The sequence below is a fragment of the Pituophis catenifer genome, unplaced genomic scaffold (assembly GCF_029215685.1).
Source record: "Pituophis catenifer annectens isolate HBS135680 unplaced genomic scaffold, rPitCat1.0.hap2 SCAF_6, whole genome shotgun sequence".
NCBI classification, from domain to species: domain Eukaryota; kingdom Metazoa; phylum Chordata; class Lepidosauria; order Squamata; family Colubridae; genus Pituophis; species Pituophis catenifer.
In genome coordinates, this window is record NW_027256886.1 from 44,622,628 (window position 1) to 44,640,863 (window position 18,236).

The window sequence follows — 18,236 nt, forward strand, 5'->3', positions numbered from 1 at the left end:
CCTCTGCTCTGAAAGCAAATAGTTAAAATCAAAGCGGAGCAACTTCTCAAGATCTTGCTTAGCCATGCAATGAACTTTTGAATCAAGCATAGCAGAAATTTCATTTCAGTTCCAATCACAGACTAAATGACTTGTTCAGGAAGGTTTAATTAAAACAATGACTGAATTGGGAGAGAGTTGTTTTGTAATGAGGATATGATCTCCTACCACTGTTACCTTAATTGCTTAGGATACATTCAAGGTAAGAAAACCATAAATAATATCAGGAAATAAAGAAGCACACAGGAGATCATTTGTAGCAGCATTTTAGAAGAACCTTGCAAAATGTAGCGTATAGTCATTTTATTTTTTAGTATTTTAACCATTATTCTCAATAAACTGCGAAACTAGAAAATGCCTTATGCTATTCTTTAGTCTTATAGGATAATTAAATGGGCAGAGTCTTTCAGACTCATTCTTGTCACAGTATAAATTTTCATTAATGAATATAAGGGCATAATGGTGAAATTTTAATATTATTCATTAAAGGAACATTATCGCTCTACCCCCCAAATCTTTTCTTTGTAACAGAAGAAATGGCTACAAAGGATTCTACATATTCCTGTACTACACAACTATTTATGTACACTTCAAGACTTGCTGAATTCAGATATGTTTATTTTCCTCCCTTAAAAGTCAATTATAATTAAAGACTCTTCTGAAAATATATCTGCTCTTACACTAAAAGTTGATTAAGCAAAACTTACTCAGGGAGAACTGTAGCCTCAGATCTTACCCTATTTTTAGGGTAAAGAATGTCTGAATAATGCACAAGACTATATGTATTATATGCATTTCTAATTAGCCTGCTGGCAAGAGAAGCTATATTTTCCTCCATCCATTCAGCCAATATGGATCTTCCACTTATAAGCACTGAAACAGAGGCAGAATGCCACTAAATATGTGATTTGCCTACTTAATTCCTGTGTATTTTTTCTGAGAATGCTATAACCTAAGAAGGAAAACAGGCTTTCAACCAAAAACACAACAGGACCACATTTATAATATACTAATAGAAAACACTCTGTATTTCTCCTCTGGGATAGTACAAGTTATTTAATATTTACTTCTGACTACGGTTTCTCTTCCAATATTTGGCTATTGGTAGATGTAAGGCTTCTTTTCTGATGCCTACTCTTGAAATACTTAAATGGACAAAAATGCAAAAATATTTGGTTTTCAGCAGCAAAGTAAAAAAAAATGTAAGCACCAATATATATATATAAAAATAAAAACAAAAATGAATTCAAAACAGATTAATTTTCATTTCTGTAGCATGTAAAATCAGAGGCTGACATTATTTTAGAATGCCAACCTTCTGGAGATTACTATTAAATTCAAACATTCTAATACAATTCATTTTTTTCTCATGTGGTGCATTCACTGAAGCAACAAATCCAAAAATAATACAGCAGGGTTGCCAAACAGACCTCATAGTATTTAACAAATATTTTGTTAAAACATTAGTGCTAGTATTAAATTATGAGCAAATACAATATAATAGGACACAGAAAATGGTGGAATTAATTTTAGTAATAGTAGTTTAGCGACCACCAAAATTTCTCAATAAATAAAACAAGTCTGAAAAACAATTGCATGGCTCCCCACCAAGCTTGGCTGAAGATCCTTTGGGCAGAAATTGTGACATAGGCACAATGTCTTTGCATTTCAGGAAGAATCAATATTAACATTTAGAACCTACATGTTTGGGAAAAGAGAGAGAGTGGGCAGAGGAAGAATAGAATGGGCCATCAAACACATTTTGGAATTATCTTCCGTTCGTTAGTTAAATGACATCTGCTTTATTACAAGCTGCCAAAACCAACTGTCTAGAAAAGAACAAAGGAAGGCTCTTTCTCATCTATGTCATGCATTATAAACTAGTTCCTAAAATTAACTGCTCCAACTATCATATCGTGATTCTGATTCAAACACACCAGCCTAAGAATATACATACATGTACAAAGCAGTAAATGGAGTTGTAATAGTTAAGAATGTGCTTATTCTCTTTTCTGCATATGTCAGGGAAAAAAGTGGGGTAGAAGGAAAGCTCTGAATTAACTATCTAAAAAATATCTGCTGAGCACTGGAATCATTTTCTATACTCAATTTCCACCTGGTCAGCCTATCTAAATTTGATCCAATGTTAGTTGACATTTTCTATTTCTGTCTTATTATTCACTTTTGTATTACCCAAAGTTTCTTCTGAGACATAATAGGGTTTCCTTCCTTCCCCCTTAGAGGTTTGTGGGTCATCTAGGAAAAAAAAAGGTGGGGGAATGGATTTTTCTAGTGGATTAAGTCTCAAACCCACACAACCAGTTGGAAGTCAAGTCAAAACCCAGCTTTCCCTTTGGCTCTGTGAAAGTCCAGGGTGCGCTGGCACCCATTTATCCATTCATGCATACACAGACAACTCCTTGGAGATTCAGAAAAGAGAGTTAAGAATAAGAACAAATATCTAAAGAGATCCCTGAACTTGCCAGGGTTAGAAGGTTTTTCGGTGGATTGCCCAGGAACTGTCTTCTTCATATTCTTTCTTGGAAACCCACATTTTCTTAAATGTGTCAAGTGAAGCCAGGATGGAGCCTCTGTAGAGGAACAAGCACAGAACTTAGATGCATGGCTATTAGGAATAACTTTTTAAAAATCTTTTTAAAAATATTACTAAACTCATAGTCATCAACTTGCAAATTAAAGGATGCCCAGAGATTTCTTTTCAAAAGTATGGCAAACAAAATAATCAGCATTTGATTTATCTAAATCCATCTATCATCTATCTATATCTATCTATCATCTCTGTCTTTCTACCGTGTTTCCCCATAAATAAGACCCTGTCTTATATTTTTTTGAACCCTGAAATAAGTGCTTGGCCTTATTGCCATGCCCGATTGGGCTTATTATCAGATGTCTTATTTTGGAGGAAACAGGGTATCTACCCACCTGTCATCTCTCCCTCCCTCCCTCCCTCTCTCTCTCCCTCCCTCTCTCTCTTTCTGTAATTATGTATCTATGTATCTATGTATCTATGTATCTATCTATCTATCTATCTATCTATCTATCTATCTATCTATCTTTATCTTTCTGTATCTCTGTCTGTCTATCTCTTATCTATTTGACTGGCCAAAGTGAACTAGCTGACTTTTATGTCAAAGCAAGGATTGGAACCTGGATCTTCCAGCACCTTAACCATTACACATTAAAAAGTTTGTTTCAAACTTCTCCAAAGAGCAATTATTTAACCACAGTAATTTGTTGTATACCATATATAGTACAAGACTCTAGTTCAGAGTCTTCTTAGCTTTAAATGAGTCACTTTCTATTTTAATAAAATGTGTGCATCCATGTAAAAGAAAGTAAAACTACAATTTCTGCTGCAGGAGATGTTGTACATACCCAATCCATGTAGAATATAATCTCTCTTGAGGAGCAGATATCTAGGGATTAAAATAAAAAGTGAGGAAGATTAGGAGAAGACATTTATTGTCCATATACCAAATTTACAAAGCTCTTCTATTGCAGGCTATTGGATTTTTTTTTTCTAACAGTCCCAACCAACCAATTTGAAAGCCAGAAAGATATTTATTACTGTGGTTGACAATCTGTTCAAAAGACCCTTTGAAATAGACTTGTTGTGTCAGGTAAACACAAGTTTATTAACATAGCCCCTGATGTTAATTTATGATTAAGGTGGTCATCTAAATCCTGAAAATTCATAAACCATCGGTTGGTTAACCATAGGTAGCTGCATTATACAACCACAGTAATAGTAAGATAATTTATGTCTTTCTAAATTAATTTACCACTCTAAACAACTCCAAGAAGGGCAATGGTGAGGGATCTTGGGAGTTATAGTTCAGCAACATATGAGGGCCACAGTAATTACATCACTGTGTTATAAGTTTCATAGGAGAGGCACTAACAGCTATGACAGATGAAGAGCTGGTAAGTAAATTGGCTCTTTGATAATTCCTATTTGGACAAGGAAAAGACTTGAGATTGCCCACAAGTGCTACAGACAGTTGTCCCTCACAAAGAGATAACAAGACAGTGGTCTCAGGCAGATTTAGAGCTCTAATAGGCAAAGTAATAGCCATCTTGTTCAAACTGCGGTTGGTGCCACCAAGTTCTTTTTAATCACTTTCAGAAATTGCTTGTCAACTGCTTTTCAGCTATTGGGAATCTTTAGATTGACACATTTTACAACACTGAGTGAGTTTCCATCAATTGTTAGCTACACACATTTGAACTACAAGTTTAAGAACTTTTTTTTAAAATAAACAGCAAAAAGGGTGATTAAAACTTTGATTTTAAACGGACTAAGACTCCAGATAAAGTTGAAATAAGATTTTGGAATTAATTATACAGAATTCTTCTAGTAAGAAATGAGTTTGTTTTAAATGTTTTTTAAAAAACTAAAATAAAATAAGATTTTTAAAAAATGGGCATGAGGGGGAATTAAAGAAGAAGAAATTAAAGATTACAATTAAAGGAGACGACTCAAATTATCTTATAAATACAGAATGAAGCAAACTATTTTAACATTGGACATAATAAAGGATAATTTTTGAACAATAGATCCAGAAGTTAATTTTACAAGTGTCGGTCTCTATGGACAGACTATGTCTAAAATATGTTAGGGAACAAGTTCTACTTTACAACATTGAGACAGAGTTGAAAGTGGATTTTAAAATGGCAGGCTACAAGAATGACGTGCAAAAGTATGTTACACCGGACATGCAAAAGAAACTGGCTGACATTTTAATGATTAAAAGGGGTTAAAAGAACAAATAAAGAGAGCGACCTGGATAATTTCCCTAACTCTGTCCACAGCTAGGAGTTCAATCTTAACCATCTCAAGTTTGACTCAGCCTTCCATCCTTCCCAGATCAGTAAAATGAGGACACAGATTGTTGGGGGCAATATACTGACATTTGTAAACTGCTCAGAGAGCTTTATAAAGCACTATGGAGTGGATGTAAGTCTAAGTGCTATTGCTATATTCAATTGGCAAAAAAGGCTTGTTAAGGTTTTGAAGAATCTTGTGAGAAGAGATAAAGAAAAAGTGGGGGGAAAAATCAAAGGTTTGCAACATTATTTGAAGGGATTAACTCTACTCTTATTTAGAAGTAAAAAGAAGGAATATATGGTTTATTTGAGCAAGGGTAAAATATATACATTATTATATCTGGCAACCCTTAATAGACTTTTGCTCACAACAGGGCTGAAATAACATTTTTATGGATTTGTTTATAGATAAGAAATGGGATATGGGAAGAAGAGATCATTTGATGTATTTTAAGAGGAGGCGATAAGTTATTTAAATTGTTTATAGTTGTTATGATGGTGATGTCACTTTTGTATATATTTCTTTACTTTTTCTTTACTATAATTTTTCTTTTCTAGTTTATTGTGTATCTTCTGCTCTTTTATTCTTTTTTTTTTTTAGTTTGTATTAATTTTTACTGTTGTAATTGTGATTGTTAATAAAATTACAATGAAAAAAGAACATATTGTTTTAGTGATATCTGAGTAGATGATAGTTAAAACAGAGTATGATAGGTTTCTTAGGTCCTTTAATGTGAAGATTATATGGTTGCAATATGTCACCCCATTGATCACTAGGGCTGAATCTGCTGATCTGGCTGGTATTCCCTTCCTCCTTCACTGCTCCATGTGCATCCCTCCCGAAGCTGCGCAATTGGTGGAGAAGAATAATCATCCCAGATAGGAGTGTACTGATCTTCAGGCAAATGTATACATTAGTTGTGCTCCCCTGCTACAACCTCCAAACAAGCTCTACATACCCTGATTTTGACATCTTTAGGGGCCAGTTTCTTTACTTCACTTAGAAGTCTATCACCAAAACCTATTAAATATAAGCAATAATTTGAGTTAACAACCTAGGGTATTGTAAAGTAATCAAGGTTTCCTGAAAACAAATCTAGAATCAACCAAACAATCTCTGAAACAACATCTACATCTTCTTCCTCTATAATAAAGGAATGCACGAAATGTATTAATACATAAACTACACCAGGGGCGCCCAACCCCTGGACCATGGACCAATCTGTGGCCCTTTGGCAACCAGGCTGTGCAAGCGTGCGAAGCTTCATTTGCGCATGGGCGGGAGCTAGGTTGCGCATGTGAAACCATCCCCTCTCCCCTGCTACTGCTATTGCTGGTCCGTGGAGCCAGAAAGGTTGGGGACCGCTGAATTACACGGAGCAGATAAATAATAGAATAGGTAAAATCATTTAAGGACACAAAAACTGTATTTCATTAATATTAAAAAAAGAGACATATTAGGAAATGCTATGACTATTTTCCCAGAAACTATATGTGAATCTAGCCTGCTGACTTCCAGTTCTTCCAACAGGGCTGGAAGAAGATTTTTCTGGGAACAATTTTTGCCTACTTCCAGGAAAAGAATTATATGGAGTGCTGCCAATATTTACTCCCAAGAGCTAATATTATTTTCAATAGTTACAAAGAAAATAAGGGGACAAGTTAAAAGTTAAGTTCAAACACCACATGTTTATAAAGTCAAATAAGCATCAGAAGGAACCTTTGAAGAGCGTGGAGCCTCCAGAGAGCACAATGTTGGAAAAGAGAGTTCGCCTTAAGTCCATATCAGACTTCTGAATTGCAAAAACCAGAACTTCATGCAATCCCTCGCATTCTTCTCCAATCAGATCTGGACGGAACAGTAATTCAGGAGCCCTGAATCGGGCAGGACCAATCTGCAAACAGAGCAAAAATGTCAGGATTCTGGTTCGTATATAAGAAGTCTTATTTCCTAGATTAAAAAACTGTGTCACACAAATATTCTTATGCTCATATAAAGACTTTCTTCCCACCGCACTAGTCTAATCTAAAAGGACTCTTAAACAGAACTTGAAGTGCAGAGACAAGGACCTTCTCCTCTTCAGTATTGTGGTGATAAACTGATATGGTTATAAATTACTCTATTTTAAGATTCTACAGGACTTAGGCAGTCTGATGCTATCCAAATGTTTTGGACAACTTCAACAATATGTCAACTTTTTCACTGACATATCGACTAGGCCTGATGAGAACTGAAATTCAAAACATTTGAAAACTGATAGATTTCACATTTTGTTCTACGGCAACTTTGAGTAAACAAAACTTCAAAAGCCCTTATTGTAAAGAATACAATCTTACTAAGATTGTGTCAGATGACTGACACCAAAAGTATCAGTTGTACCATTCCACTGAGTTAAAAAGGAGAAAAGGAGGGAATGGCAACTCAAAATAAACAAAGAGATGATTAAAAGATGAATGAACTTAAATCAAGATCACTTCAATTCTAGAATCCTGAAGGAGCCTGAAGGTACTGTGTTACTTCAGAGCCTTTTCCCATGATTTCTTTAAGAAATATTTAAATTATGTAAAGTTTTAACAAACCTCAATGGTGCTTCCATCAGGAAGGTAATATTGAGCTTTTTCAGTTTCTAAAGTTTCATCCTTCTGAGGGTTTATTGACAAATAGCAAGCCCGCTGTGGAAGAATGACAAGCAAAGATAATAATCATCAGCATTCCAAAAAGCAGCCCACGGTAAAACAATGTTCACTCGGATGCTTCACATGTACTATCATTCATTAGTTTTTTTGCCTTTTGGTATTGTTTTTATTCCCACTTCTAACATGGAAGGAGCCTCACCATACAAACAATGTCATAAAATTCTTAACCATTTGATGATTAAAAATGAAAAATTCTAGAAAATTTATTAAGAACCAGCAGTTCTACAAAGAAAATCCAGAGTAGCAAAGCTCTCCAGTAGACATTGTTTTGTGGAATATAGATGAATCTATAAGATGGGAGTTTTCAATATAGACTCATTCAGCAATGATACAAAGGACATGAAAAAAGAGCTTTTACAGTGTTTATTTTCCTTACAATGCTTAACAGCAATTCTGTAGTAAAACACTATATGACCTCCTTCCAGCTGATCACATAGTAGATGGTAGCCCAGTGTGTAAAGAGACACACCACTGTTCATGAGTTAAGCCACTTTTCTCAACCTGGAGATGGTCACTGAGAACTGGAAGACATCAAGTTGAAGAAGTTGGAACAAGCCCACATGATCACCTTATGATTGCAATAAGGTACACAAGCCACTCAGAATATACCATTAAAACACCTTGTTTTCCCCAAAATAAGACATCCCCTGATAATAAGCCCAATCGGGCTTTTGAGCGCATGGCAATAAGGCCAAGCGCTTATTTCAGGGTTCAAAAAATTATAAGACAGGAAACACGGTATAATGGTATGTTATATCAGAATGGTATATTCTGAGTGTACATTATTGCAGTAATCCTGTATGATAAACTAGCTCTATTATCAGAGGTGAGTTGCTCGAATGACTAGAGAAATTATACTTTTAGTAGTGCTACTTCAATTGTAAAATTCACTCTTCAGGGAGGCTTATCTGACACCTATTTTGTTATAATTTTAAAATAAGATTTCTGCAATTTTTCCAAGGCTATACTCCTGAATCTTGTTTTCTTTCTTCCTTTATGTGAAATTTCAACTTTTTGTAGTGTTCTAGTGTTTGAATTTTATTAACATTGTGAGCAACCTGAGAAGGACAACTTGTAAATATTAAGAAACTAAAGTAGAGTTTCTGTGTTTTAAACACATAGGTTAAGAAGTAATGCTTTTCTAAAATGACCTAGTAGCTTCATTATGGAATAGAAATTGGAATGAAGTAATTGTTTTCCACTCAATTTCTCAAGTATCATGCTATAACGTAATCAACTGTTGTAGTTAATCTGAGTTTTTATGACAAAGTTAAAGTATCTATTAATAAGAATTAGGCACATCTACTTTATTATCCTTGGCTTTTGTAGAGCTCAGAAATCCTTCTACATAAGGAAAGTTTATAGTCAGAAGGGCCAAGAATCCTGGATATACTGTAACTCTCTGGTAGCTTTCCCAAGCAAGATCTGGCAAACAGCTTTGTCCAGCTCTGATTTTTCTTGCCAAGATGTTCCCATTACTTATCTAGTAAGCAAATTCTGCATTCCTGACCTAACCCTAGCCCTAACCCTGACCCAATGTTTAAACAGACAGTGAAAGCTTGCATATTAGCCATAAATCTACTGATCTACCAGCGGCAAATAAAGTTCTTGACTTGATGTAAATTACAATGCAGTTTGATCCCAAAGATTAGTATATTTGCTATGTTGTGTGTTTTTAAAATTGTTATCTGGGCTCAGACACCAGCTAGTAATTTGAAAGGAATATGTAATGAAATACAACCTTTTTAGAAAGTGGTATTTACGGAAATGTCTGAAGGTTTTCCCTGGTTTACCATTTTTAACAAAAGAAAAGATATACATGCAAGAAGCCAAGGTAAGAATATTCTATTTGTTTTTTTAGATGTGATAGCTTTCTAAGCACCAAAGGTTTCTGATAAGGGGGATAATTTTAAAAACTACAATCATGTGTCCACTATATGAATGTGCACAATTACACATTAAGGATTAAGATTGTAATCATATGACTTCTCTAAACATACTGATTGGACTGAGATTAAAGTAGAACTAAGGGAAAATGGCCCTCAAGAGCCAAAAGAGAGCAGTTCTGCACCACAGATGCTATTTAAACAGGCTTGTTTCCCCATCTTTTCTTGTAATCTGGATAGACATTAGCAAATGCTATGACATATATCAGCTGTAACTGCTCAATCCACCCTCCTCTGCTCAGTACCTTAAAACAGAAGAGACCCCAGAATCAAAAACAAAGGGCATCCATGCACCTCTTTTATGGTTTTGACGATCTCAAATTCAGATGATGTATGGAAGTCATAGCCTTCCTTTCGGAGATAGAGGCGAAGAAAACGAGAGACATCACGGCCAGCTATGTCAATTCGCATAATGGAGTGGGGCATTGCAAAACCTTCATATATAGGTACTGCATGGGTGACCCCATCCCCAGAGTCCAACACCACCCCTGTAGTTCGTCCTGTTGCATAACTACAGAAAGGAGAAAATCAACAGTATTTGATGGATAATCTGTAACACTTCCAAGATAGTAATTCCCCCAGCATAATTCTATTCTTATGTACCTAGTAATAACTAAATAGCAATCTTTATGAAAGAAAATCAGTGATAATAAGTGATGTATTACTACATCAATAATGTAATATTGATGTAATGATACATCAATGATCATCAAATTAAAACAGAGGAAAGTTAAAATTGTAAATTCACTATGAAAAAGTGTGGCATTGGGCCAATTCACCAGAATTTATAAGGAAGCAGCAATAAAAATCCACTCTTTATATGTACCATACTAACAGAGTGGATTTTTACTGCTGCTTCTGTATTTGCCTATGGTATAAATCTCTTCATTTAATTGTCAAGACATCTTTGAGGAAATCTTTTTTAAAAAATCAAGGTGCATATTTAGTTAGAAGTAAGTCTTAATGAACAAAGATCTACTTGTGTGTGCATGTAGAAAATCTCCTTGATCATTCCATATCCAAAGTAATGCAATAAATTACAAAAATTAGTTTTTGTTCCAGGTTGAGCTTAAAAAAAGTTATAGGTAAGATACTTACAGACTAAGCACAGCTTGCATAGAGATGAATAGAGCTGGCACATTGAAAGTCTCAAAGAAAACCTCAGCTGCTCGTTCACGGTTCTTACGAGGATTCAGTGGCGCTTCCGTCAAGAGCACAGGATGCTAGTGATTAGGAACACAAGGGACTCAGCCATTATTCCATGGCCAATGGAGACTTTCTCAGTTATCTAGCACAAAGCCTTAGGTTTAACAGTCTCTTCCTTCTTGTGGCTATTCATTTGGAAAGTTGATCCCACCAAAAGGGAATTGTGAGGTAATCCTTACACTAAATCTGCCATATTGGAACTGCAAAAATTAAGATAACCACTAGATGGTAGGACATAGTTAGCATTTTCTGTAACTCTTTGCTGCCACCTACTAGTATTTTTGGAGTCCAGATATGGTAGCCTTACATATAGTAAATAGCTACTCATCATGGATGGGGAATATGTATTATCAGCGTACAGCCAATATTACTACTGGTGAGGAAGGCTAAAAGCTGTAGTTCAGTAACATTTCCAAAACTACGGTATAAGTTTCCCTTCCATGAGTGGATACAGATATAAAAACAGCTCTTTTAAAGCACAAGTTTAAATGCATTTTTTTCTTCTTGTTATAGTAGACAGTGGAATTATTATGTTGAAAGTCCATGCTTGTGTCCCCTCATATCTTAAATCAGAAAATGTTAATCCATTTTTGTTAAATATATTATAATGGCTGAAGTCACACATCACATCATCTTATGGCTGTTTGGTTTTGACTTAGTGCAATGCACAATTTCAGCCATATTCTCTTATTCTCTGTATGAATCTAGCCAATAACCTGATTCAGGCTAAGCCAAAACAAATTGTTACATATTCTTACATAACACCTATTCTCACACTAAGTCAAAATGGAGTAAATCACATTACTGCTTGGCACCATGGGTATAAGACTTCAGGTCAGACATGACTATAAATCCTTACTCTTCCTGAAACTCATTCCTATATTCAGAAATAAGCTAATAGCAGGAACTTCACTCTTAGAAACTTATACTCCTAAATAATTTTCTAAATACGGAAGAAAATCAACATGCTATAAAATGTATGTTCCAGGACCAAGATTTAAATTGTAAACTTTTTTATTCTGCGCTCTTGAATTAATAAACTTGGCTGTGCTTTTCCTAGCCATGAGATTGGAATGCACCTGGTTGGCTTATAAAACAGCTGTCTCTGGTCTTTCCAGTTTAATTCTTACCCTGTGAATCCAACCAATAAAATTGCTATCTCTTTTGAAGTGAATTGAACAGAATCAAAAATGCTAATTGAGTTGGCATTGAGATTGAAAAGCAGATACAGCTTTTTCTCTTATTAGGTACTCTGGAGCTTAGAGAAAGAAAGGTAGCTTACTTCTTCAGAAAATGTCTGGAGTTGATCTTTTGAATACACGTACTGCCAAATGCGCTCCATATCATTCCAATCCTTCACTATACCATGTTCCATTGGGTACCGTATAGAAAGAAGACCTCTATGTTCCTTAAGAAAATTAAAGAGCCAAGACAGCCAATCAGTCAGAGAAGGAGACATATATACATACATTGCCTTGCTGACAAAAGATTCCCAAATATAATAACCACTAAATTTACAATGGAAATTACACTTGTAACATAGCAGAAGAAATGTGTTCATCATGCAACAATCCTTTATTTGTAACAGCAACTGTGTGGATGATATTTATGCATCCATAATTCATATGTTTCATTATGTATAGATATGAGTTCATTATTACTATAATCCATTTGAGTTCATTCAGGAATACTTCTAATATAAACCTAAGCAAATGCCTAGAACCCAATCTGCTTATCAAGAGGAACATAGGAACGATAAATATCAGACTCTGCTTAGATAAAAAGCATAGGCTGTTTCTCAATTTCTGGTGACCCTAAAAAAGAATAAAAATTAAGTCAAATAAATATTGTGATATTACCTCTGCTTTTGGGCCAATGAAAATGTCACCTTCCAAAGCTCCAGCCATAACACGGACATGTTTTGGTCTGCCAACACTGAAATAAGTACCACAAAAGGAAAAAATGGATTTATGACTTCAAAAATTCACTCAGAAAAGGCCTTTTTAGAATTGTTAGATTAAGGTGCTGCAACTTGAACTGAGTGATTGAGTTTAATATCATAGGATGATTTAATTTAACCATGGTTATTGAATAAGAATAATGCACACATCACATTAATGCTTAAATCAGAGTCACTGGTTCATGCTACAGAACTAATTCAATATCAAATATCTTCAAAATCCACCATAGGATTAATGAAGAAACTAATTTGTTTTGCTTCTTAGAATAAGCTAAAGGATTCTAATTTGCTGCAAGCAGCAAATTGTAAATATCCTTAAAATTCCAAATCCATGAGAAGCTATTTCTGAGCTCCCGCCAAACCCTCAGTATTAAGGAATTCTGTATCCTATATGCCACGTAATAGCCTAAATCAGAGGTGTTGAACTCGTGTGGTCATGGCAGCATTACATGACGTATCAGGACTTTCCCCCCACTTCGCTAAACCGGGCGTGGGCGTGGCCAGCGCGTGACACATCTGGCCCGTTGGCCACAAGTTTGACAGCCCTGGCCTAAATGAAGCTATTCATAAAAAATTGTGTATGTTCAACTGCCAGAGCCAGCATAAGTTAAAAGTCTCAAGTCTGCTCCATGCTAAAATGTTCATAATAGGAAATTATGGAACAGCAGCCAAAATTATGAGGAGACTTACTAGTTTGGAAAACAGTACTTAGGTATTTGATCACCTGCAAAGCCAGCTTTAATCATGCCAGAACCCTGTTGGGATAAAAAAACAAAGACCATCATGTGAAATGAGATAATTATTCATGAGCGTCTTGGCTCCAAAACTATGCCTATCAACACATGAAAAAAATAGTCCAAATTTAGCACCAGCCCTCTTGTTGAGACCTTTCAATGAAAACTTCACCCAATACATTCCATTATGAAAACTGTATGACCTGTTAGTGAATTTATATGACCACTAGATGGAGCACATCCCATTATCACACTTATGCAGCCTCAGACCACCCAAGAAGAATTTCTTTGTGCGGGACAAAAGGTTTTAGAAATATAGTAAGACAGAAGGGGCTTTTCCTCAAGAGAACTACAAAAAACAGGAAAGATCCAGTAAACAGCACTGAATCACATCACCTTAATAACTTACAGAACACTGAACCATTTGCCCCTCTGTATACATCTTTAGAAATTTATGAAAATAATACACCAGCCACAGCTTGGTTCAGACAAGAAACTTGCAAGGTTGAAATCGTATTGGCTAATTTGGGACTCAGCGGCAGGATTTGCAGATGTTAAAACTTCAGTGATTAAATAATGGTTAATTTGACTGTGGATAAGCATTGAAAGTATTAAAATCTCAGGTGAGTCAAACCTGAATCTGGTCAATTTATGTATATGTTCATGTACCTGTCTAAGCAATAATAGAAAAATTATTTGCAATTGCCTTCTTCCAAGATTTGATTTTTAAAAATTGCCTATGTTAATTTACAGCAAACTTTGAATAATAATAAATAACCTATCTACTGTGTTGTGCAAACAGGTCTTTAAAATACAGTTCTAACGGCTATGCACAACAAAATTAATTCTTTATTAAGGTCTCTGGCCAGCTTTTACAATTAAAATACAGTAAAACGATGGTTTAACACAACAATTAGTTGTTAGGGAAGGGGAAAATAATGGGACAGTAAACAATGTCTGTGCAGTTGGGTGAACTTGGTAAAAAAAAATTGGCTGCCTTATATGTAAGTGTAGGGTTAGTGTCCCTTAAAAATAATAAACATAAAATTTACGTGCATGGCCCTCATATTTGGAAATGATTGGTGCAATCAAAGCCCATTTTGGAACATTGTAGAATGGACATTGTATGAGAATATGGGTGTTTCTACCTTCCTAGAACCATAAAGGCAAAGTCTCTGTGAATAAGGGATCCCATGAAATCTTTCCTCAAGTGGGGCTAATGCGACTGCATCAAAACAGGCTCTAGAAAAGGCCCATCTGTTTTTGCTTAGTGTTAAAACTGTTGAAGTACTCTGCAATGGAGGGGTTGTGGCTCTCTAACAAATGGCAATTCAGGGCATTTGCAGAACAAAGTAAAGAAAGGTAGAAACAGATTAACTTTTACAGGGAAGGAATCCATCTAACCACAGAAAAGGCCTGTTCCCTATTCCCAACTGCCTAGCCTCTTTCAACTAATTAGCATACAGAAGAATCCCTGAATCACATCATATAATAAAACTACAGACATGTTCTTCTAGCAGGCAGCAGTTTTTCTTATGACTTGGTTAACCATATGGAGAGATTTATAGAATAGAATAGAATTCTTTATTGGCCAAGTGTGATTGGACACACAAAGAATTTGTCTTTGGTGCATATGCTCTCAGTGTACATAAAAAGAAAAGATACATTTGTCAAGAATCATAAGGTACAACCCTTAATGATAGTCATAGGGTACAAATAAGCAATCAAATCATACTAGGAAACAATCAATATAAATTGTAAGGATACAGCAAAAGTCAGTCATAAGTGGGAGGAGAGGGGTCATAGGAACGATGAGAAGATTAATAGTAATAGTAATGCAGACTTAGTGAATAGTTTGAGTGTTGAGGGAATTATTTGTTTAGCAGAGAGATGGCGTTCGGGAAAAAACTGTTCTTGTGTCTAGTTGTTCTGGTGTGCAGTGGTCTATAGCGTCGTTTTGAGGGAAGGAGTTGAAACAATTTATGTCCAGGATGTGAGGGGTCTGTAAATATTTTCACAGCCCTCTTTTTGACTCGTGCAGTATACAGGTCCTCAATGGAAGGCAGATTGGTAGCAATTGTTTTTTCTGCAGTTCTAATTATCCTCTGAAGTCTGTCTATCTTTTTGGGTTGCAGAACCAAACCAGACAGTTATAGAGGTGCAGATGACAGACTCAATAATTCCTCTGTAGAACTATATCAGCAGCTCCTTGGGCAGTTTGAGCTTCCTGAGTTGGCGCAGAAAGAATATTCTTTGTTGTGCTTTTTTGATGAGGTTTTTGATGTTAGGTGTCCATTTTAGGTCTTGAGATATGATAGAACCTAGAAATTTGAAGGCCTCTACTGTTGATACTGTGTTGTCTAGTATTGTAAGCAGTGGTGAAATCCAATTTTTTTTTTACTACCGATTCTGTGGCTTGGTGGGCATGGCAGGGGAAGGATACTGCAAAATCTCGATTCCCACCCCACTCCAGGGGAAGGATACTGCAAAATCCCCATTCCCCCCCATTCCTGGGGGAAGGATATTGCAAAATCTCCATTCCCACCCCACTCTGGGGCCAGCCAGAGATGGCATTTGCGGGTTCTCCAAACTACTCAAAATTTCCGCTACCAATTCTCCAAATGGCTCAAAATTTCCGCTACTAGTTCTCCAGAACCTGCTGGATTTCACCCGATTGTAAGAGGTGGTAGTATGGGAGGGTTTCTCCTAAAGTCTACCACCATTTCTACAGTTTTGAGGTATACAATTTTTTTATAGGTACAAAATCACTATTCTGAATTGTACCAGAAAACCAAGAAGGTTGCTGGGCAGTGATTTTATGACCCCAAAATCCAGAAATTATTGAACATAACATGGAAATCTAATTGAGGATTTCCTGTGACAAATACTAATTACCGATTACTAAATCCTATCTTCAAAGATGTATGCATCACAGCAGTGTCCATTAAAAAAAAATATTCAGGAGAAATGCTTTGGATCCTCCACAAGCACAGCACTTGTCTGCTGGTATTTACTGAACCAACCCTTCATTTGAGAGGTCTTTGGTGCTCTCTGAACTTGGTTGTTTCCTTCCAGACGTTTCATTACCCAAACTAGGTAACGTAATCAGTGCTAGCCTAGACAAGTTACAAATAAATATTCTCCTTTATTGACCCTTCATTTCTCAGGTTTCTGCATAAGTTCGAAAAAAAATGCAACATTTAACAATCATATTAACTGATGAGCTGATTCTTAACGCGGCGTTGTTGTTTTCAGGGTCAGAGAGAAATCTGAAAAACGGTAGAAAGAAGCCTGGGCTGGATGGATCTAAAAAAAAACGTTTCTTCACTGCACTCCCTGTTTTACAGAAAGAGCAGCGCGGGCAATTATACACAGTAGCAAAAATACACCCAGGGAAAATGGAGGAGAGCGAGGCAATTTTCCCAGCTACCTAACCCAGGCCATTCTCTCTCGCACGCTTTGACCGAAGGAGCGGTTGAGAACAAAACGGAGCCCTTAAAGGTCATAAAAGAACGAACAGCAGAGCCAACGCGCCAATAATCGCGCATGAAACTATGAAGGGGGAGGGGCGAACTCCCTCGCGAAACGCGAACCGATGACGCTGGGTCGAGAATCGGCAGAGCGTGACCAATCAGAGGGCGAGGAGCTCAACAGGGCGTGGATTTACCTGCTCCGTTGTTCTGCAGGCTGCGCCGTTCTACCATTGAATGGCAAAGGCATCGGCCAACGGGAACGTGGGCCTGGATCATAGAGGAGGAGGAGGAGGAGGAGAGGAGGAAAGAACCCAACTTCGGTTGGAGATGGCGAGGGGCAGAGGATTGCCCGGAGACTGGGCGGGCGGGGGCGGGGAGGATGGAGCAGAAAACCACCGGCTGACAGATCCGTTGACTGGTTTCTATGAGGAGCAAAAAACCCACCGTGCCAATCGCGACGCCTCCCCTCCCCCTCCCCCACCTTCTCACATTGCAGAGACAAAATTGCGCTCGGACTCACGTTATCAATCACCACCGGCTGATTCGCGATCACATCGTAGGACTCCATGGCGAGCGCCTATGCGCCGCCGGCGACACCCACCTCGGTTACTGCCAAGCAAGCGACAGCTCAGGCGGCAGAGCGCATGCTCAGAGCAAAGGCAAAGCTTGTCGGGAAAGCGAGTTTCTATGGAAATAACCATTGTAACTGGAGCTTACCCCGGAAAAGAGGCCTTTTTTTTTTGTTTTCATGAGTGGGTGAATGAATGAATGAGTCTATTTATTTGTTCTAGTAAGTTACCGTGGAGTACTGATTTGCAAAACTATTTTTGTCCTGGAGAGAAATAAAAGGTATTTATAAGCAAGGAAGAAATGTAAGATTTTTTGATATCAGCATTCTCCGTACAGTTTTAAAAAACCTCCTTCACACACATATTGAATGTTGTATGTGTTGGTGCAGATATACTGTATACAATATGTTAGGGTTCCAATATTTAGTCATAAAGAAATACAGAAAAGTCTAGTCATTTTGCAGCCATCTATTGACTACATGAAAGATTTGGAGACCAGTTATGATAGGCCTAACACATGTTGCATTTTTTAAAGTGGCCCAGTTAATATAAATTCCATAGCAAATACAACTATTATCCTTTTATTGGGATTCCTGTTTCTTTTCCCTTTTTATTATGGTAAGTAAAGGAGATGTTGTAATACATTGAGGGGGAGAGAAAAAATTACGTTTTATCAGGACAGAAGTTCAGAGCATGTACCTACTAATATCTTTTGGATATAATGCATTCAATTTTTTTTCAGTCCACAGAAGGAATTATACTTC

General features: G+C 36.7%; 1 protein-coding gene across 1 annotated transcript; it reads right to left on the reverse strand.

The window, feature by feature from the left end:
• Positions 1 to 1,886: 1,886 nt before the first annotated feature.
• ACTR1A (actin related protein 1A) lies at positions 1,887 to 17,509 on the reverse strand. Its single transcript, XM_070946109.1, has 11 exons — positions 17,424 to 17,509; positions 13,387 to 13,451; positions 12,596 to 12,671; positions 12,019 to 12,144; positions 10,629 to 10,753; positions 9,825 to 10,041; positions 7,468 to 7,560; positions 6,608 to 6,782; positions 5,847 to 5,908; positions 3,436 to 3,476; positions 1,887 to 2,630 (listed from the first exon to the last, which is right to left on the reverse strand). Exons 1-11 carry the CDS (start codon positions 17,469 to 17,471, stop codon positions 2,528 to 2,530), a joined length of 1,131 nt encoding a protein of 376 aa, XP_070802210.1. The 5' UTR covers positions 17,472 to 17,509; the 3' UTR covers positions 1,887 to 2,527.
• Between the last annotated feature and the right edge of the window lie 727 nt (positions 17,510 to 18,236).

What these genes read in the sequence shown, in the direction of transcription:
- ACTR1A (XM_070946109.1), bottom strand. Translation starts at nt 17,471, where the DNA reads ATGGAGTCCTACGATGTGATCGCGAATCAGCCGGTGGTGATTGATAAC. An exon ending in AGCCGGTGGTGATTGATAAC is followed by an intron (nt 13,452 to 17,423) that starts GTGAGTCCGAGC and finishes TTATCCCAACAG; the next exon opens with GGTTCTGGCATGATTAAAGC. An exon ending in TTATATTCTACATGGATTGG is followed by an intron (nt 2,631 to 3,435) that starts GTATGTACAACA and finishes GTTCCTCTACAG; the next exon opens with AGGCTCCATCCTGGCTTCAC.